The 21,853-nt window shown below is 45.3% G+C and overlaps 1 protein-coding gene across 7 annotated transcripts in view; it reads left to right on the forward strand.

The window, feature by feature from the left end:
• Nucleotides 1-21,853, forward strand: part of Smarca4 (SWI/SNF related, matrix associated, actin dependent regulator of chromatin, subfamily a, member 4) — a 115,059-nt gene that overhangs the window by 54,070 nt on the left and 39,136 nt on the right. For all 7 annotated transcript variants that reach the window (XM_045144684.1, XM_045144686.1, XM_004667465.2 and 4 more), the window contains exons 14-18: nt 3,987-4,108; nt 9,752-9,902; nt 11,685-11,848; nt 17,473-17,539; nt 19,336-19,446. In XM_045144684.1, the coding sequence (XP_045000619.1) occupies nt 3,987-4,108; nt 9,752-9,902; nt 11,685-11,848; nt 17,473-17,539; nt 19,336-19,446 (615 nt within the window). The remainder of the gene's footprint in view (nt 1-3,986; nt 4,109-9,751; nt 9,903-11,684; nt 11,849-17,472; nt 17,540-19,335; nt 19,447-21,853) is intronic.

Here is a 21,853-nt window from a genome sequence, read left to right on the forward strand (position 1 = left end):
TTTGAGAGCAAGAGGGAGAGAGAATGGACGCGCCAGGGCCTCTAGCCCCTGCAAACGAACTCCAAATGGTGTGTCCCCTTCTGCATCTGTCTAACCTGGGTTCTGGGGAATCGAGCCTTGAACTCTGGGGTCCTTAGGCTTCACAGGCAAGCGCTTAACTGCTAAGCCATCTCTCCAGCCCCTCCTACATTTTTGTAGTAAAAGCTCTTACATTTAGAGTGATTTATTTTATTTATTTATTCATTTATTTATTTCAGACAGAGAAAGAGGCAGGGAGAGAGAGGGAAGGAGGGAGAGAATGAGTACGCTAGAGCCGCTAGCCACTGCAAACAAACTCCAAATGTGTGCACTGCCTCGTGCATCATCTGGCTTATGTGGGTCATGGAGAGTGACCCTGGGATCCTTTGGCTTTGCAGGCAAATGCCTTAACTGCTAAGCCATTTCTTCAGCCCATTTATTTTATTTTATAAAAATATTTTATTTATTTAGCTATTACAGAGATTGTGAGAAAGAGGCAGATAGAGAATGCGCGAGCCAAGGCTCTGGTCACTGCAAATGAATTCCAGATGCATCACCATGTTCATCTGGCTTTCGTGGGTAATAGGGAATTGAACCTGGGTCCTTAGGCTTTGCAGGCAAGCACCTTAACAGCTCAGCCATCCCTAGAGTGATTTAAGTGTATGTGTGGCGGGGGAGGAGGACATGAACTTAGGGCCTCATGCATTTGAAACACTACCCTGAGCTATAACTACAATCCCTTTTTAAGGGTGTTCTGTTTTGGTTGGTTGGTTGTTTTACAAAGTAGGGTCTTGCTCTAGCTGGGGCTGACCTGGAATTCATTATGTATTCTTGGGGTGGCCTCAAACTCACGGTGATCCTCCTACCTCTGCCTCCCGAGTGCTGGGATTAATGACCACCACACCTGGTGTAGGGTCATTTTCTTTTCTTTTTTTTTACAAAAGCAAGAGTATTTTAGTCAGAGTTATAAGTTACACATTATTTTTGCCCATCTACATTATTTTCTTTTCAAAGTTTTTTTTATTAACAACTTCCATGATTATAAAAAATATCCCATGGTAATTCTCTCCCTCTCTCCACTCTCCCCTTTGCAACTCCATTCTCCATCATACCTCCTCCCCCTCTCAATCAGTCTGTCTTTTATTTTTATGGCATGATCTTTTCCTCCTATTGGTCTTGTGTAGACAGTGTCAGACACTGTGAGGTCATGTATATCCAGGCCATTTTGTTTCTGGGGAGCATGTTATAAGGTGTCCTACCCTTCCTTTGTCTCTTGCATTCTTTCTGCCACCTCTACCACAATAGACCCTGAGCCTTGGAAGGTATGACAGAGATATTGCAATGCTGAGCACTCCTGTTACTTCTTCTCAGCACCCTGATGCCTTCTGAGTCATCTCAAGGTCACTGCTATCTGAAAAGAGAAGGTTCTGTAACCTAAAGTGAGAGTAGCATTAATATATGGGTATGAACATTAAGAGAAATGCTCTCTGAGCAGTTTGGTGAGCATAGTATATACATTTAACCAGACAGCAGCAGATGTTATACCCCTAGGGCTCATGACTACCCCTATTATAGGTTTTCAGTATCCAGGATGTATTCCCTCCCATGGAGCAGGCCTCCAGTCAAATTAGAGGGCAGTTGGTTTCCCCCATAGCAGACGTGCCACTATTGCACTCGTGGCTCATTTGTCCTGGCTGGCCAAATCTAAGGCTTGCAGTATCCACTGTTGAGTATCTTCACTGGTGATTTCTATCTCTCCCTTTCAACTGCAGGTAGCATGATTTTTTTCCCGATTTCTGCCATCTGGTTTTCATGGAGGAGGTTTTCAGCTCAGGTCCAGCAGGATTTCTCAGTGGCCTTGCAGCCCAAGTATGTGGAGTCTTCAGCAATAGGGTCTTACCATCTCTTCCTGGTGGGAAACCAAGGGCCTCGGCAATAGCCTGTAATGTTTTCTGGCCATCAAAGACCTCCCTGGCCAATAACTCACTCGAGGTTTCCATCCCTGGCACTGAAGATTTTCTAGTAACAATCTATGGCTTATGCGTGTTCCATTGTCCAAAAATGTAGGTTTCCATATGACCTACTTATATCCTCTTAGCGTTTTTAGTTTTTTGAGGTAGGGTCTCACTCTAGCTCAGGCTGACCTGGAATTCACTGTTCACTATGGAGTCTCATGGTGGCCTCGAACTCATGGCAATCCTCCTACCTCTGCCTCCTCTGTGTGCTAGGATTAAAGGCGTGCGCCACCACACCCGGCTTCCTCTTAGATTTTGATTATCACTCCTTCCACCTGTCCTTTACTTAGTCTCTTCCCCTGACCTCACTTAGGCCTTTTCACCCCCATTAATCTGTTCTTCTAAATGTATATATAATGGCATCCTATTGCATCTCCTCCTCCCTCCCTTTCTGTTTCCTTTATGTCTCCTTTCTAGTTTACTGGCCTCTGCTACTGAGTTTTATTCCTACTCACACAGAAGTCCAATCATTTGTACCTAGGATCTACATATGACACTGAACATGCGACATTTGGCTTTCTGGGTCTGGGTTACCTCACTTAGTATAATCCTTTCCAGATCCATCCATTTTCCTGCAAATTTCCTAAGTCCACTTTTCTTACCGCTGAGTAGAACTCCAGTGTGTAAATGTGCCACATCTTCACATCCACTCATCAGTTGAGGGACATCTAGGCTGGTTCCATGTCCCAGCTATTGTGAATAGAGTGGCAATAAACATGCTTGAGCAGGTGTCTCTCAGGTAGTGAGATGAGTCCTTAGGATGTATGCTTAGGAGAGGTATAGCTGGGTCATATGTTAGATCCATTTTTAGCTGTTTGAGGAACCCCCACACTAGTTTTCACAGTGGCTGGACCAGATTACATTCCCATGAAGTGTAGGAGGGTTCCTCTTTCTTTCGCATTCTGGCAGCATTTATGGTCATTTGTTTTCGTGATGGTAGTGGCACATGTCTTTAATCACCGCACTTGAGGAGGCAGAGGTGTAGGAGGATCTTTGTGAGTTCGAGACCAGACTGAGTGTACAGGGTTTGATAGGAATTGTTAAACAGCTTGAATGTGAAGGCAATCTGGTTGTGACATCTGTTACTCCATTGATTGCTAGGGTTGATGCAGCTGATATGGCTGTGGAGGCGGGTGTCCCCTTCCTCCCTCACCACTCTATGTGCATCCCTCCTGAAGCTGCGCCCTCAAACAGGACGACCTTCCCCCAGTAGAAGAGGACTGGTCTTCAGTCAAGGGTATACAAGTAGCTGCTCTCCCCTGTTAGAACCCTAAACAAGCTCTCAAGGGATTGTTTAAGAGCTTATTTGTACGGTTTTATTTGCTTTTCACCATTGGGGTTGAACCCAGGGCTTGTAAATGTCAGGCCATTGTTCTACCAACTTATTCCCCTAACACTTTTTCATTTTATTTTGACAGAGGGTCTCACTTATGTTGCTCAGACTGCCCTCGAATTCATAATCTTTTCCCTTGGGTTCTCCAGTATCTGAGATTATAGTGATACAGCCATTACAGATCATTTTTAAATACTCAGTAGCTGTTCCATTTTAGATAATCAAAGGAGTCTACTGTGGTATTTCATGCCTTATATGAGAATGATTTAATACTAGCTAATGCCTTCCTGTATGTTTCATTAATAAATAATAAGATAGCTATGGAATTCAAGAGAATAAACTAGAAAATCACTTGAGTAGTTCAGCAGAGAATAAGAATATCCATGGTGGGGTGGCAGACATGAGAAGACTGCTTCCCATAACAGCAATCCAAAATGCCCTGACATACCTTTGAGAAAGATACCTGCAGTCTACTAGGGAAATGAGTCATTTACTAAGTCATTCAGAGAAGGTAAGAGGGATGACCGTTTGCATGGGAAGGGGAACAAGGCTTCAGGAGCATTGCTTCCTTTGGGATCCACTGTGGGTAAATTGAAGTGACATGGTGCCTCTCTTGGTAGGAGGAAGAGGAGGAGCAGCCTCAGCCCACACAGCCCCCCACGCTGCCTGTGGAGGAGAAGAAGAAGATTCCAGACCCAGACAGTGATGATGTCTCTGAAGTAGATGCACGGCACATCATTGAGTAAGGGGTCTTCACGTGTCCTTTTCTGCCACCATCTTATGGCATTTCTCTTTTAATTTCCTAAAAAATACTACTTATTATTTGAGAGAGAGGGAAAAAAGAGGCAGATATAGAGAGACAATGGACATGATGCCAGGACCTCCAGCCATTGCAAATAAACTTCAGACACATGTGCCAGCTTTTGTATCTGGTATACATGTGTCCTTGGGATCTGAAACTGGGTTTTTAGGCTTTTCAAGCAAGCACCTTAACTGCTAAGCCATCTTTCCAGTCATGTATGTATGTGTGGGTGTGTATATGTATGTATGTATGTATACACACACGTGTATCTGTATATATGTATGTTTACTTTTTCAGGGTAGAGTCTTGCTGTAGCCTAGGATTAAAGGTGTGTGCCGCCATACCCAGCTGTAATTTTTGTTGTTGTTTTTGTTTTTCAAGGTAGGGTCTCACTTTGGTCCAGGCTGACCTGGAATTAACTATGTAGTTTCAGGGTGGCCTCAACTCTGCTCACTCTGCTTCCCAACTGCTGGGATTAGAGGCGTGCACCACCACCCATATATATATATATTTTGTTTTTTTTTTGTTTTGTTTTAGTCCTTGTGTTTGTATACCTTGTTTGAGGCAGAGTCTCTTGTTCACCACTGTGTTGCTGGGCCAACTGGCTTGTGAGTCTTACTGAATTCTTCTGTTTTCTCCTCCCATTTTACTGCTAGAATAATGCTGGGATTACAGATGGTTGCTACTTGCTCTGGGTTATGTGGGTTCTGGAGTCTGAACTCAGGTCTTCATGCTTGCAAAGCAAGCACTTTTACCCACTGAACCATCTTTCCAACTCTGTTTTGCTTTATTTTATTTTTATTAGCCATGCCTGGCTTAATTATTTAAGTGTGTGTGTGTGTGTGTGTGTGTGCGCGCGCGCGCGCGGAGGGGGGACATCAGGTTAATGCCGGTTGCTTATCTTTCGTTCTCCTGTGCTAGCCTCTTTCTTTTCTGCTTTTCTTTCTTTCTCTCTCTCTCTCTCTTTCTTTTTTTTAAAGAGACTTCTTTTTTATATTTATTTATTCGACAGAGAAATAAGGAATGGGTATGCAAGGGCCTCCAACCACTGCAAATAAACTCCTGATGCTTGTGTCACTTTGTGCATCTGTCTAACATGGGTCCTGGGAATCGAACCTGGATCCTTTGGCTTTGCAGGCAAATACCTTAACTGCTACGCCACTCCTCCAGCCCTTTTCTTTCTTTTTTTTCTGAGCAAGCCCAACAGACTGGCCTTTTAAAAATATTTATTTATTTATTTGAGAGAGAAAGAGGCAGACAGTGAAAGAGAGAATGGGTATACCAGGGCCTCCAGCCATTGCAAATAAGCTCCAGGTGATGTACATCTGGCTTATGTGGGTCCTGGAGAATCGAACCAGGATCCTTTGGCTTTGGAGACAAATTCCTTAACTGCTAAGCCATCTCTCCAGCCCAACTGGCTTTTTTAAAAAAATTATTTTTATTGATTTATTTTGGAGGAAAGGAGGCAGAATATGAGAGAGGTGGGGGGATGGGTGCACCAGGGCCTCCAGCCAGTACACATGAACTCTAGATGCACGCACTACCATGTGCATCTGATTTATGTGGGACTTTGAGAATTGAACCTGGTCTTTAGGCTTCACAGGCAAGCACCTTAAACACTAAGCCACCTCTCCAGCCCCGCCCCCTTTTTTTAATGTGAGAGAGCAAATGAATTGGCATGCCAGGGCCTGCAGCTACTGCACTCAAACTCCAGAAATGTGCACATGTGCGACCTTGTGCTTATGTCACCTTGTGCGGCTACCTTACTTTTTTTTTTTTTTTTTTTGAGGTAGGGTCTCATTATAGCCCAGGCTGACCTGGAATTCACTATGTAGTTTCAGGCTGGCATTGAACTCACAGTGATTCTCCTACCTTAGCCTCCTGAGCACTGAGATTAAAAGCACATGCCACAGCACCATGCCCTGCTTATGCTTTTTTTAAAAAAATTTATATATTTGAGAGAAGCAAATTGAAATAGAGGGGGAGGGAAGATGGATGGACAGCTGTACCATGGCTTCTTGGTGCAGGAAATGATCTCCAGATGCTTGTGCCGCTTTATCTATCTGGCTTTACGTAGGTACTGGGTAGTCAAACCCAGGCCAGCAGGTTTTACATGTAAGTGTCTTTAACCACTAGGCCATCGCTCCATCACTTGTTTTGAGTCTGACTGGCTGACCTGTGACCCTGAATTTCTTTGGTTCCCTCTCTCTGAAGGACTGGGTCTACAGGCATGAGTGGCTTCACCCACCTGTTTATTTTGGTGCTGGGGAATAGAACTCTGGGAATATTAGGCCCTCTCAGGCTGTCATGCTGGGCATGACAAGCACTGTTACCTGCTGAACCATCTTCCCAGCTTTTGTTTTGTTTATAAGCCAGGGCCTCATTTTTTAGTATAGGCTGGTCTTGAACTTGTTATCCCTCTGAATGCTGGCTTTGTAGGTGTGCACCACCACGTGTCTCACCCTTTTAATAGATGGCCTTCCCACTGCCATGTCAGCACCTACTGTGGGACCAAAATAGGCAAAATTCCTATATGAAAGTGTTCACATGGGTCATCATAAGCTTGTAAGTACACTTGGGTGATAGTATAGAGCTGCCCTTTGTCTCACTTTGTTTTTCTAGCAAGTGTCATCTTCTAAAGAGGTGAGTTGCATTCATAAGCCAAGTTTGTATCTTATTCTTTCTGACTCCACACATGTATCAAGTCACCTTGTGTGACCTGGTTTCTGATGCACATCAGTTGTGATAAGTACAAGTACACATTCTGTTCTCATGCAAGTCCCCTGTAGGGCTTGCTGGTTTCTCTTTTGCACGTGTGTATATGTGCAGATGTGTGTGGGTATATCAGTGTCCTTGCCATTGCAAAAGAATACTAGGTGCATGTACCACATCTTGTATCTTGCTTTACTTGGGTCTTGGGGAATTGAACCTTGTACCTTTGGCTTCGTAGGCAAGCACCTTAACCACTAACCCATCTCTCTCCAGCCCCTATCACTTTTTAAAATTAAATACTTTTATTTATTTATTTGTATGCAGAGAGAGATAAAAAAGAAAAAGAGAGAATGGGTGCACCAGGGCCTCCAGCCACTGCAAACAAACTCCAGATGTATGTGCCACTATATCTGGCTTTACGTGGGCACTGGGGAATCGAACCTGAGCCATTAGGTTTTGCAGGCAAGTGCCTTAACCACTAAGCCATTTCTCCAGCCCCCCCCCCCCCCCCGCCATCACTTGTTTTTTTCCCCGAGGTAGGGTCTCACTGTAGCTCAGACTGACCTAGAATTCACTATGTAGTCTCAGGATGGCCTTGAACACATGGTGATCTTCCTGTCTCTGCCTCCCGAGTGCTGGGATTAAAGGTATTTGCCACCATGCCTGGCCATCACTTTTTTTTTTTTTTTTGGTTAAATTTTTTGTTCATTTTTATTTATTTATTTGAGAGTGACAGAAAGAGAGAGAGAGAGAGAGAGAAAGACAGATAGAGGGAGAGAGAGAGAATGGGCGCACCAGGGCTTCCAGCCTCTGCAAACGAACTCCAGACGCGTGCGCCCCCTTGTGCATCTGGCTAACGTGGGTCCTGGGGAATCGAGCCTCGAACCGGGGTCCATAGGCTTCACAGGCAAGTGCTTAACTGCTAAGCCATCTCTCCAGCCCTGGCCATCACTTTTTTAAAAAAAGTTTTCATTGTAAAGGGGAAAGTGGCGGGGGAAGGAAATTATCATGGTTGGTTGTCTATAATTATGGAATTGTCAATTAAAAAACAGCCAGAAGCTGGGTATGGTGGCGTACGCCTTTAATCCCAGGACTCGGGAGGCAGAGGTAGGAGGATCAATGGTGAGACCCTACCTTGAAAAAAAAAAACAAAACAAAAAAAGCCAGGTGTAGTGGCATACACCTTTAATCCCAGCACTTGGGAGACAGAGGTAGGAAGATCACTGTGCATTAGAGGCCACCCTAAGACTACATAGTGATTTCCAGGTCAGCCTGAGCTAGAGTGAGACCCTACCTCAGGGGGGAAAAAAAAACTATTTGAGAGCTGGGGGGGGGGGGTGTGTGTGAATAAACATTGGTTATGCCAGGGCTTTTGCCACTGCAAACAAACACTAGATGTATGCATCTCTTTTTGCAGTGGCTATATATGGGTACTGGGGAATTGAACCGGGCTGTTAGGCTTTGTAAGCAAGTGCCTTTAACCACTCAGTTATCTATCCCTCCAGCCCCTCAACTAAAATTTGAAAGAAAGAAAGAAAAATATATATATATATTTTTAAATTTTTATTTATTTGAGAGTGACAGAGAAGAAGTCAGAGAGAGAACGGATGCATCCGGGCCTCCAGCCACTGTGCATCTGGCTTACATGGGTACTGGGGAATGAAGCCTCAAACCGGGGTCCTTAGGCTTCACAGGCAAGCACTTAGCCACTAAGCCATCTCTCTAGCCCCAAAAAAGGATGTTTTTTTGTACTTATGTATTATTATGTATGTTGTATGCTCCTGTGTGCACTGATGTGGTGCCCCTTAAGTTTGAAGCCAGCCTAAGACTACATAGTGAATTCCATGTCAACCTGGACTAGAGCAAGAACCTAACTCAATAAACAAAACAGCCAGGCATAGTGGCACATGCCTTTAATTCCATCACTTGGAAGGAAGAGGTAGGAGGATCACCATGAGTTCAAACTCAAGGCCATCCTGAGACTACATAGTGAATTACAGGTCAGCCTGGGGTAGAGTGAAACCCTACCTTGAAAACAAAAACAAAAGAGAAGATTCTCTTTTGATCTGGGAAAAAGCTCAGTGGGTAATGCACTTGATACCGAGCTTGGTGACCAGGGTTTGGATCCCCAGAGCCCACATAAAGTTTGATGCTGTGGTGGGCATCTGTGATCCTAGCTCTCCTGCATCAAGATGGAAGGCAGAGTCAGGAGAATTTCAAAAGCCTGCGGGCCAGACAGCCTAGTGTTCACAGTGGTGAACAAGAGACCCAGCCACAAACAAGGTTGAAGACAAGGACTGGAGTTGTCCCTTGACCTTCATATGCATGTCTGTATTTGCACACACAAAAGATAATAAACTTAAGTAAACAAACTTTAAAAAGACTTTATATTATAGCTGATTACAAATGGTTCTAGTTTTTTTTTAATTTTTAAATTTTTATTAACATTTTCCATGATTATAAAAAAAAAATATCCCATGGTAATTCCCTCCCTCCCCCCTGACACTTTCCCCTTTGAAATTCCATTCTCCATTATATTACCTTCCCACCTCAATCATTGTACTTACATATTACAATATCAACCTATTAAGTACTCTCCTCCCTTCCTTTCTCAGGGTTCTAGTTTTGTATAAAGCTGCTCAGTGTTTATATATTTTCTCTGGAGACCCTGGGAACTTTCACTGTAATAGACCGACTAGTCACATTACCAGCTTCTTAATCGGAGCAGGGCTTTCTGTCTTGACAAGTGATAGCACCTTTGGCCTGTGATAATGAAAACTCCTGTCACTCAGGGGGCCTCTGAGATTGTGTCCACAGCATATCACAAACTGGAACGTGTGATTTCATACAGTGCTTCTATCTCACTTCTAGGAATGCCAAGCAAGATGTCGATGATGAATATGGGGTGTCTCAGGCCCTTGCTCGTGGCTTGCAGTCCTATTATGCTGTGGCACATGCTGTCACTGAGAGAGTAGATAAGCAGTCAGCACTGATGGTCAATGGCGTCCTCAAACAGTACCAGGTAAGGCAGGAGAGGGCGTTGGGGGCCTTACCCCCACAGTAGTTGTGGTGGAGGTGCTCTCAGGTAACGTAGAGGCTGGGTTCATAGACCAGAGTTCACTTTCTGGACAGAGTTCACCTCTGTCTCAGGGCAGCTCACTTTTCTTTGCATCCAGAGCTTGCCAGTATGTTGGGTTCAGTTAGCTGCCTTGAGGAGGTGAAATGAGTAAATCTCCATGTGCTGGGTGTCCCATACAGGCCAGGCAGCCTAGGAGCACTTAACACACATGCTTCTGGCTCTCTGGAGAGCCCCACAGCCGCGTTCAAACTCCTACAATTGAGGAATGGCCATGTCTGGTCCTAGTCAGAGCTGGGCACAGGTGTGCCCAGTGTGTCATCTGGAGCTCCACAGCGTGAGCCAGCAAAGGATGGGCCATCAGTCACATGCCTTTCTTTTGAGAGGGTGGGTTTCTCTGAGAGCCAGAGCCCTGGGCCTCTGGCGAGGAGCTGTTGCTAAACTGGGCTGTTTTTCCCATGGCCCCTCACTCCTGTCTCACCTTTGAGGTTCCAGGGGAGCTAGCTTCACTTCAGCCAAAGAATACATCTCTCTGATTTGGTTTGTCTGTGGCCTCTGTTCTTGTCACACGTTTTGTGAGAGCTCAGACTTTGTTGTCCATGTAGGCCTCCAGAGTGGAAGGTCTAGCATGCAGTGGAGCTTCCATAGGCCATTGGGATCGACAGCATCATGTCTTGTCTTGAACTTTACTTCCTTTATCTGTAAGGAAGTATCCAAATTTTTTCTCTTTAACATCATGCAGTTGGAAAGTACCCAAGCTTTAGAACAAGTTTAGGAAAACACTGTGGTTCAGGTGCTGGAACCCAGGGCTTTGTGAGTGTAAGGCAGACTATGGCTGAACTACCATCCCCAGTCCTCCCTTAATTGATACTGAAATTATGTTTAGGTAACTACTGACCATTTGATGGATTCATCACCTCATTTCCCTGAAGCCTTGATGGTTTCAAGCTTGAAATCTTGTAGAGTGTTTAGACTGTCATGTACTGCAAGGCTTAGTGCCAGGCAGTATAGATGTCAGCCATCCAGTCATCCCAGCCCCACAGAGTAGAAGCTTTACCCATTCTTTCTGGTTTTTCAAGGTAAGGTTTTGCTCTAGCCTAGGCTGACCTGGAATTAACTATGTAGCCTCAGGCTGGCTTCGACCTTACAGTGAATTTCTTGCCTCAGCCTCCCAGGTGCTGAGATTAAAGGTGTGTGCCACCATGCCCAGCCCATGTACATTTTCTTTTCTTTTCTTGTTTGAGGTAGGGTCCCAGACTGACCTGGAATTCACTGTGTAGTCTCAGGGTGGCCTTGAACTCAACAGCAGTCCTCCTACCTCTGCCTCCCAAGTGCTGGGATTAAAGGCATGTGCCACCATGCCTGACTTTTATTTATTTATTTTCCTTAACCACTAAGTTGTTTGTTTTTTTTTCCCCCTGCCTTCAAACCATTAGGAAGGCGAGTAGGGGCTGACAACATCTGCAGAGTCCCACATCCTTTGCAGTCCCACACCCTTGTCATTGAAAAGTCCATTTTTATGTTTTCAAGGTAGGGGCTCACTCTAGCTCAGAGTGATCTGGAACTTACTATAAGACTCCAGGCTGGCCTCTAACTCACAGCAATCCTCCCACCTCTATTTCCTGTGCACTGGATTAAAAGGTGTGTGCCACCACACCCAACAGTACTAAACTGATTTTTCTCTTGCTTTCATTTTTATTTATTTATTTTATTATTTTTTTTTCACAGATCAAGGGCTTAGAGTGGCTTGTGTCTCTCTATAACAACAACCTGAATGGCATTCTGGCCGACGAGATGGGCCTGGGGAAGACTATCCAGACCATTGCGCTCATCACGTACCTCATGGAGCATAAGCGCATCAATGGACCCTTCCTCATCATTGTGCCTCTCTCGTAAGTGCTGTCTAGTACAGTTCTTGTTTTCCTGCAGGCCAAAAGTAGAAGATTCAAGTGTTAGCAGTGTGGGGTTAGGGTCCCACTGTGGCTTTTAGATGGCCACCACTTCCCTGTATCTGCACATGGAGTGTCTGTCCAAAGTCCTTTTATCTAAGGTCATTAGACAATGTGTCAGGGCCCACCTACCTACAACCACATCTTAAAGTCAATGTCTTTTAGAGGACTTGTCTTCAAATGTAGTCATGTTCTAAATTCCTGACTGTTAAGACTTCCACATATAAATTTGGAGGACATAAGTAAGCCCATATAGTAACAATATGTCTCTAGGACTTGGTAGTGAGGAGAGTATATAGTACAGCAGTCTCAAGATATATTTGGTGGCTTATTCCTGCTGTACTCCTGGATCTTGGAGGAGACATGAACCTCCCACTGGCGGAATGATAGAGTAGGAACATGGGCTCTGTTGAGTAAGGCTCTTTTTGCTTCCTTGTTACCCAAAGTGTCCTGAAGAGTGTTCAGAGTCCTCTAAACATAGCTGATGTAGCACAGATACCCAATGTGGGGATCTTGTCCCTATGGCTTTCTGGAGGCTTTCTCACTTCCACCTCTTGCCTCTAGTGGCCTCTTAGCTTAAGTAGGTGAAGAGGTCTGTTGTTCACTGTAAGCATTTGTCTTCCCATTAAGTCTACCAGATGTTCAGCCAGGGCTTCTGTACCTTCCAATCTTTGTTCGTTACAAGTTTGACCCTTTTGAGTCCTGGGCAGGCGTGTGGCAGTCTCTCCCCCAGCTTGGGTTTGTGTGATGTGATACTGAGGCTCCATTGCCTTCTTGTTACAAGTTACCAGGTTTCCCAGTGTCCACCTAGGAGTTCTCCTTTGTATTTTGGAACTGTTTTATGGGGAAGTTCCTCTAGCTGTGATAAATATATCATTTCCCCTCCTTTTCCCAGGAATGGTAGCACCATTGGATGCATCTTGCTAGGGCAGTTTCCAATCTCATTTTGCTATTAGGAAGAGCTGCCCTTTCTTCCATGTGTTTACTTTATTGGTTCCATGAGTGTGGGTTCATGGACACCCTCATTATTTGTTTTGTAGTTCTTAGCTGGAGCCCCTTCAAGTTGTGCTGTTTTCTGTTTTCACATGGTCTTGTCATTTTGGTGGTTATCACAACAGTTGTAGGTTCACTGAAAAGTTTGGGGGACATCAGAGTTCCCATATACTCTTTTCCCAATTTTCCCTTTCACACATCTTTCATTCCTGTGCTGTAGTTTTCTCAACTGAAGGACCAGCACTGGCACATTGTCACTGAGACTGTTCCTGCCTCCTTTGTGACATTTTATACTTATTCTCCTTAACCTCCTTTGGACTGTGATGATTTCTTCAAATACCTAGCATAGTTTTACACCTTTTTTTGTGTGTGTATGTGTGTGTGTGTGTGTGTGTGTGTGTTTCCAAGGTAGGGTCTCGCTGTAGCGCATGGTGACCTGGAACTTACTCTGTAGTCTCCGGCTGGCCTCAAACTCACAACAATCCTCCTACCTCTGCTTCCGGAGTGCTAGGATTAAAGGTGTGTGCCACCACGCCTGACTTGTATTTTTTTCTTAGGAGAGAGAGAGTTGGTGTGCTACGGCCTCCAATGGCGGCTGTCGAATTCCAGATGCGTGCATTACCTTGTACGCATGTGCGACCTTGTGCTCTTATATCACATTGTGTGTCTGACTTATGTGTGATCTGGAGAGTCCAAACGTGGATCCTTAGGTTTTGCAAGCAAGCTCCTTAACTGTTAAGCCATTTCCATTTCACCAGCACTTTTATTGTTTTGTTTTAAGACAGTCTTACTGGTCTTGAACTGTTCATCCTCCACCCTCAGCCTCCAGAATGCCCCTTGTCCCACCATGTCCAAATTGAATTGGTTTTGTTTGCAATGCTGAGGTTGCACCCAGGGCTTCAACAAACTCGGCAATTACTACAGGCCTCATACTGACAGTTTGGAGGACTTGACAGGCTGTCAGTGTCTTTGGTCTGAATCTCCATTGGGATTTTTCTCATAACTAGATGGGGCCCATAGGTTATAGGCAGATGACAACAGAGGTCACCTCCCATATGTACTGCACACATTGTTTCAGTGTATCCTACTCAGTGTGACTTAGTGCACCTAGCTAAGTCAGCTTTTTCAAGTGCATGGTCAGGGACTTTGGGTGTACTGGTTGGAAAAAAAAGTGACAAAGTTCTGCCCACACACAGGGCTAGGGATATGATTCTGTCTTCCTAAGGAGGGACTGCTTATTCCATCATCTGTATCAATAAGGACTCAATGGTATTTATATTTTTAACCTTCATGTTAATGCTGGTTTATTTAGTTATTTCTCTAGTCATCCTATTTTGTAGTTGGAACCCCACAATGAGGCAGCTCAGGCAGCAGTACTGATATAGGCTGAATAGTGACTTCCAGGATGGCCTGGATACAGATACCTAGTCTCAAAAAACAAACAAACAAAAAAAGGTCAGGCCTGGTGGTGCATGCCTTTAATTCCAACACTGGGGCAGCAGAGGTTAGGAGGATTGCCATGAGTTTGAGGATACCCTGAGACTACATAGTGAATTCCAGGTCAGCCTGGTTAGAGTGAGACCCTACCTCTAAAAAGAAAACAAAAATCAAAAAAAAAACCAAAAAACCCAAAACCCTAAAAGCAGCCAGGCATGGTGGCACATGCCTTTAGTCCCTGAGCACCTAGGAGGCAGAGGCAGGATTGCCATGAATTGAGGCCAACCTGAGACTACATAAAAACAAACAAAAAAAGCTGGACCTGGTGGTGCACTCCTTTAATCCCAGCACTTGGGAGGCAGAAGTCGATTTGCTGTGAATTGGAGACCAGCCTGGGGCTACATAGTGAATTATGGTAGGAGTTCCTGGTCAGCCTGGGTTAGAGTGAGACTCTGCTTCATAAAAGGGGAGGGGCCCTGGAGAGAGTTAGGATGCTTGCCTGTGAAGCCTAAGGAACCAGGTTCAATTCCCCAGGACCCATGTAAGCCACCAGATGCACATGGTGGAACATACGTCTAGAGTTCTTTTGCAGTGACTAGAAGCCCTGGCATGTTTTTTCTCTCAAGAAAATAAATGAAAATAAAATATTTTTACAAAACAGGAGGAGCTGGGAGAAAACTCCTTGGTTAAAGGCACTTGTTTGCATGCCTGCTGGCCAGAATTCAATTTCCCATCATCCACATAGAGCCCAGTGCAAAGTGGCACAGGTGTCTGTCATCTCAACATCCCTAGCAATCACCTGTACCTTTTGGTGTCTGCTGCTGAGTCTCAGCATAGTCTTCCCACTGCCTAGTGCTTCAGGCCACACAGCTTTGTCTGAAGCTCCCTCCATGGGTGTGGCCTAGGCTATCCTTAACCTTTGAACAGAGTGACCACTCCCATCTACCTCATCTCTTCTGTGCCAGAAGCACTTCCTTTGCCTTGCGGAGTATCTCAGTGTGTGGTGTCTAATCAGCCCATCCCACCTGCTGGAACTTGTTTCCTTTCCCCTGTGAGCTACAACCTGCCATGCACTTTTGCTGAAGCTGGTCCACAGACAGCATTTAGCATATTCCCTGTGGCCTGTGAACCCTCGATGGAGACAGAATTGGCTAACTACATCCCACTCCTGGCTCCATCTGCCTTTATTCCTGGCTCTTCCTCCCACCTGGAGTGGAGTAAGTGCCTTCTCTCCTTGCATTGGCAGTGGGAGTCATGGCCAGAGGAGCATTTAGTGAGTTTCTGTAGCTGTTTGACAGTCTTGGTTAAAAGGAGTGCAGCTGAAACTATAACCACAGGTGGCATTATGCTTCTAGAAGAATTTCAAGGAAAAGTATTGCAAATAGCAGTAGTAGCTATGGGATTGGGCTCTAATGGAAAGTGTGGAGAGATTCAACCAGAGTGACAGTTGGAGACAGTATCCCATGGTAATGCCCTCCCTCCCCCAATTCCCCTTTGAAACAATTCTCCATCATATCCCCTCCTCCTATTATGATGGTCTTGTGTAGGTAGAGTCAGGCACTGTGAGGTCATGGATATCCAGGCCATTTTGTGTCTGGAGGAGCACGTTGTAAGGAGTTCTACCTTCCTGTGGCTCTTACATTCTTTCCACAGGATTACTTTCTTAAAAATCCACCATATAGCCAGGTGTGGTGGCACATACCTTTGATCCTAGCACTTGGGGCAGAGGTAGGAGGATCACCATGAGTTCAAGGCCACCTTGAGACTGTGAATTCCAGTTCAGCTTGAGCTAGAGTGAAAACCTACCTCAGGGAAAGAAAAAAAAAAACAAAAGCTGGGTGTGGCAGCACATGCCTTTAATTCTAGCACTTGGGAGGCAGAGGTAGAATCACCTTGAGTTCGAGGCCACCCTGAGAATATATAGGGAATTCCAGGTCAGCCTGGACTAGGGTAATACCCTACCTAAAAATAAAAATAAAAAATAAAAAAAAAACACCAAAAGCACCATATAATAAGAAAATGACAAGAATAAGAATATCTACAACAGAGGAATCAGATTTTATTGGAGGAGTCTTAGTCATAGAGGGATACCATGTCTCCATGGTGGAGACTCTGGAAATGTAAAGTGTCTGCTTCATGTCAGGGAGGTTTTATGGAGAAGCCTTAGCAAATGTGAAGGCAGCAGACTTCTTTAAACTGCTTTCTTGTGAGATCCTCAGCCAGGTATCCAGCTCCCCTGGGGTTTCCATGGTAGCAGGGAGTGTGTGGGGGGCACAGTCTCCAGACCGAGTTCTTTTTTTTCCTTTTTTTTTGGGGGGGGGGTTGGGGTCAGGGTCTCGCTGTAGCTCAGGCTGACCTGGAATTCACTATGTAGTCTCAGAGTGTCCCTGAACTCATGGTGATCCTCCTACCTCTGCCTCTGAGTGCTGGGATTAAAGGCATGTGCCACCACGCCCGGCTCCATACAGAATTCTTGAAGTCCACCATTATGGTAACTCCTTTACTGGTGACATTCTTGGAAAGGATGGAACTGAAGTCACATGAAGCTGCCCATACCACTGAGGTCCTAAAATGTTTCATCACATAAATCATTTCTGTCCCTTCCTTTTATGAGTAATTGATTATATCTAAACTAATAACATTTATTATTGGTGCTACTATAAACATTTACAGATAAAATGTTGTAAATGAAGGGGCTTGGAAGTTTGCTCAATGGTTAAAGGTGCTTACTTGCAATGTCTGCCAGCCTGAGTTTAATTCCCAAGGCATCCACATATGACAGATACGGAAAAAGTGGCAAAAATGTCTGGTGTTCACTTATGGTGGCAAAAGGCCCTGACATACCTGTATATACACACAACTTATAAATAAGTAAACTAATAATAATGTAAAATGAGCCAAGCCTGATGGCACATGCCTTTAATTCCAGCACTTGGGAGGCAGAGGTAGGAGGATCGCCATGAGTTTGAGGCCACCCTGAGACTCCATAGTGAATTCCAGGTCAGCCTGGACTAGAGTGAGACCCTACCTTGGGGGGGGGGGGGGAAGTAAATGGATGGGGGGGAAGAAGGCCAGACCTTTGAATTCACTTGTCATTGAGCAAGTTAGAAGTTGACTGTCCTTTTTATTCCCATCAGGACGCTATCAAACTGGGCATATGAATTTGACAAGTGGGCCCCCTCTGTGGTGAAGGTATCCTACAAGGTATGTCACAGCCTGGAGAGATGTCTTCCAATTTGTTAGAGAACCTGGACTGGGCTTGAGGGGTGAGGAACCTGTACAGAGAAGGAAGGAGGTTGGTGTTTGGTGTTCGCTACTGGAATGATGCTTTCAGGAGTTGCTCATTATTTGATGTATATAGATCTTTTTGGGTTCCCCCCCCCCCCTCACTTCTCAGGGTAGGGTTTCACTCTAGCCCAGGCTGATCTAGAATTTACTATGTAGTCTCAGGGTGGCCTTGAACTCATAGTGATCCTGCCTTACAAATGCTGGGATTAAAGGCATGTGTCACCATGCCCAGCCAGGAGTTATTTTTTATTTTTTTAAGAGTTATTTTTTAAAATGTTTTTATTTTGTTTTTGTTTTTAATTTTTACTTATTTGATGAAAGCAGGGGGAGGGGCGCAAAAAGAGAATGGGTACACCAGGGCCTTCAGCCATTAACAACAAATTCCAGATGCAGGAACCCCACTGTGTATCTGGCTTAAGTGGGTACTGGGCAATCAAACCTTGGTTTTTAAGCTTCCCAGGCAAGCATCTTAACCGCTAGCTAAGCCATTTTTCCAGCCCCAAGAGCTTAATTTTGAAAGTCACTGCATTTTTTTTCTCTTTCAAGGCAGGTTCTCGCTCTAGCCCAGGCTGACCTGAAATTCACTATGTAGTCTCAGGGTGGCCTTGAACTCACAACATTCCTCCTACCTCTGCCTCCCAAGTATTGGGTTTACATACATGTGCCACCACAACCAGCTCAAAACACATTTTTTTTAAAAATTTTGTTCATTTTTATTTATTTATTTGAGAGAGAGAGAGAGAGAGAGAGAGAATGGGCGCACCAGGGCTTCCAGCTACTGCACACAAACTCCAGACTTGTGCATCCCCTTTTCCATCTGGCTAATGTGGGTCCTGGGGAATTGAGCCTTGAACTGGGGTCCTTAGGCTTCACAGGCAAGTGCTTAACTGCTAAGCCATCTCTCCAGCCCTTAAAACACATTTTTATGTGGGGGTAGAGTGAGTGTAAGTCACTACAAGAAGACACTGGGTGCTCCGGGTTGTGAGTTACTCCTGCCTTGAGCACTCTGTTGTGCTTTTACACCGTTTTGTCAAAGGGCCTATAATGGCTATTGTGCAGTGGGAACTGAGGTAAATTGTGCCTCAGACAGCCTGTTCATAACACTACCTGCTTTTACCCCAGGGCTCCCAGGTCTAACTCTGCATCCTGTGCTGTGAGACTTAGCTGATGACAGCAGTTCATCCATACAGGACAGCTTGTTCAAGGATCAGGGAAAATAGATAAGGTAGTTCTGAGAACCGTGGTTGGTCTGCAGGCAAGCACTTGGGGTTTCTAACGAAACCCAGCTTATTTAGAAGTGTGATCATGGAGGTCTCAGGCCTACCCTGGGCTCTGCTGTAGCTTCAGGGAGGTGAGGTGAGGTTGGGCAGGCTTCCTGATTGGAGAGTAGGCTGTGGTGATTACAGTGGCTATTGGTTGGTTGAAGGAGGGCTGAATGCTAAGTCAAGGGTCCAAATTGTGGAGTTAGGAGAGCTTATAAGCCACCAAAACCGCGGCTAATGGTGTTGCAGGTTGAGCTTCCTGAAGGGCTCTGTTGTATTCCTCCCTGCAGTCTACTCAGCTTGGCAGGTTGAGAGTAGAAATATAGCTATACCCAGACACTTGCCATGTTGTCTGTGGCAAGAACCTGGGTGGGGAGTGTGCCCTGCCTATCCATGTAACCTGGCAACCCAGCCCCAGGAGCCTGAGATGTGTTCATCCTTTCCCCACAGGGCTCTCCAGCAGCAAGGCGGGCTTTTGTCCCTCAGCTCCGCAGTGGAAAGTTCAACGTCTTGCTGACCACCTATGAATATATCATCAAAGACAAGCACATACTTGCCAAGGTAACCTTTCTTTGCCCAGAACACAGCAGGACCTGGTTGCTTGGTCTGTCCTGTCTAGTCTATGTCAGAGCCTCTCCCATTGAGTCCCTCTGTTTCACCTGCCTGCTTCATCTTGTGTCAGGCTTGGGTCTGAGCCCCTCACAGGGCTTTGTGCTTCACCTGCACATGTATAGATGAGCCACCTTGTACTTGTGCAGATTGACTACGGTCTGACCTAACTGAGCCTCATGGCACCTGGAATAGCTCCTCTGGGGGACTCTGCCCAGAGTGTCCTGTCAGGCTGAGACAAGTCCACTCTGTATGCCCCTAGTGGCCTTGGGCTCTCCTTAGGCCTAGGCCTTCCTTTCACTAGACCGTGGATGGTAGGAGTTTCAACGGAGCAGTTGAGGATAATCACTGGCTAGAGTGCCCTAGACTACTGGGTTATGCATGTGGCTCTCTTTAAGGAACTTATGGCTCTGGCTTGGCTGAGTGTTTCAGAGCTGTGAGCAGCATAAAGCTGACCTTAGCCCGTACCTGTCCTAGCTCATTTTTCCAGGGTAGGCAGGGCTGGGAGCTGAGGAAGGTCCCCAAAGAGCCCATGTTGATGGTCCAATGGAAGTGTACAATGAAGCACTGCCCAAGGATAGGGAATGTGTTTGCTAGCAACTGTACCAATCACTACATGGCAGTGACAGTTTTGGGGGCTCACAGGTGTCAGACACTGATGCTCTAGGAGCTGGGAGTCCAGGAGGCAGCCTGATTTCCTGTATCTGTACCAAAGTTCCTCATCTGCAGAGTGCCTTCCTTTGGTATAGCTCAAAACCAAGGCCTATCCTGAGTGAACCTGTGAGGTCCTATAAAACACTGGAAGTGGCTCCTATTTGGCTTGAATGCCAAGCTTCTGTATCCTTATGTACAATGGAAATGGAAGCCACGGGTCACTGTGGTCACATGGAGACTTAACCAGAAATTTTCCTGGGGCTCCTATTTAAAACCTTCCAGTTTGCTTTGCCCTTGTCTATGGATCATGGAGCCACTGACAGGCTCTGGGGAGCAGTGGAGAAAAGAGAACATGGTGCCTATCCTGAGAAAGTCACTCTCAAACCTGCCTGTGTGCCCATCTGTCTTCAAAGGTGTGTCCTGTCCTGTTTCCTATAGCATTTCAAGTGAGCTTTACCTAGGCATTTTCTTAGCAAGCATCTTCTTGTCTTTTTTTTTTTTTTTTTGAGGTAGGGTCTCACTCTAGCCCAGACTGACCTGGAATTCACTCTGCAGTTTCAGGGTGACCTCAAAGCATGGAGATCCTCCTACCTCTGCCTCCTGAGTGCTAGAATTAAAGGCATGTGCCACCATGCCCAGTTTGTTTTTGATTTTTAATTTTAATATATTTTATTTATTTATTTGAGAAGAGAAAGAATGGGCACTCCTGGGCCTTCTGCAAATAAACTCCAGACACATGTGCCCCTTGTGCATCTGGTTTATGTGGGTTATAGAGAATTGAACCAGGATTCTTTCATTTTGCAGGCAAATGCCTTAACCTCTAAGCCATCTCTCCAGCCCCCCCCCCCCTTTTTTTTTTTCCAAGATAGGTTCTCACTCTAGCCCAGGCTGACCTGGAATTCACTATGGAGTCTCAGGGTGGCCTCGAACTCACAGCGATCCTCCTACCTCTGCCTCCCAAGTGCTGGGATTAAAGGCGTGCACCACCACGCCCGGCTCCCTTTTGTTTTTTTTTGATGTAGGGCCTCACTCTAGTCCAGGCTGACATGGAATTCACTTTGTAGTCTCAGGGTTGCCTTGAACTCATAGTGATCCTCCTACCTTTGCCTCCGAAGGGCTGAGATTAAAGGCATGCACCACTACGCCTGGCCAGTATTTTTTATTTTTTAATGTATATATTTTTTCTGTCCAGTTCATTGTTGAACTGTTTTTTCTTCTTCTTTTTTTTTTTTATGAATGCCAAGAGATAGAACGAGAAAGAGAATTGGCATACCAGGGCCTCTAGCCACTGTATTCAAACTCAAGACGTGCCACCTTTTGCACATGTGCAACCTTGTGTGTTTGTCACCATATGCATGTGGTTTATGTGGGATATGGGGAGTTGAACATGAATCCTTATGCTTTCCAGGCAGGCACCTTAACTGCTAAGCCATCTCTTTAGCCCTAAGTAATTTTTTAAATTGTTATTAGTCTATTTGCAAGCAGAAAGAGGAGAGAGACAGAGAGAGAGCATGCACATGCCAGGGCCTCCAGCCACTGCAAACTCCAGATGCATGCACCACTTTGTTTATCTGGCTTTACCTGGGCACTAGGGAATTGAATCTGGGCTGTCAGGCCCTGAAAACAGTGCCTTAGCACACTGAGCCATCTTTCCAGCCTGCAGGCAGTTTCTTAATGCTAAACACTGTCATCTGTCATTGTTTGG

Source organism: Jaculus jaculus, chromosome 2 (genome assembly GCF_020740685.1).
Source record: "Jaculus jaculus isolate mJacJac1 chromosome 2, mJacJac1.mat.Y.cur, whole genome shotgun sequence".
Lineage (NCBI taxonomy): Eukaryota > Metazoa > Chordata > Mammalia > Rodentia > Dipodidae > Jaculus > Jaculus jaculus.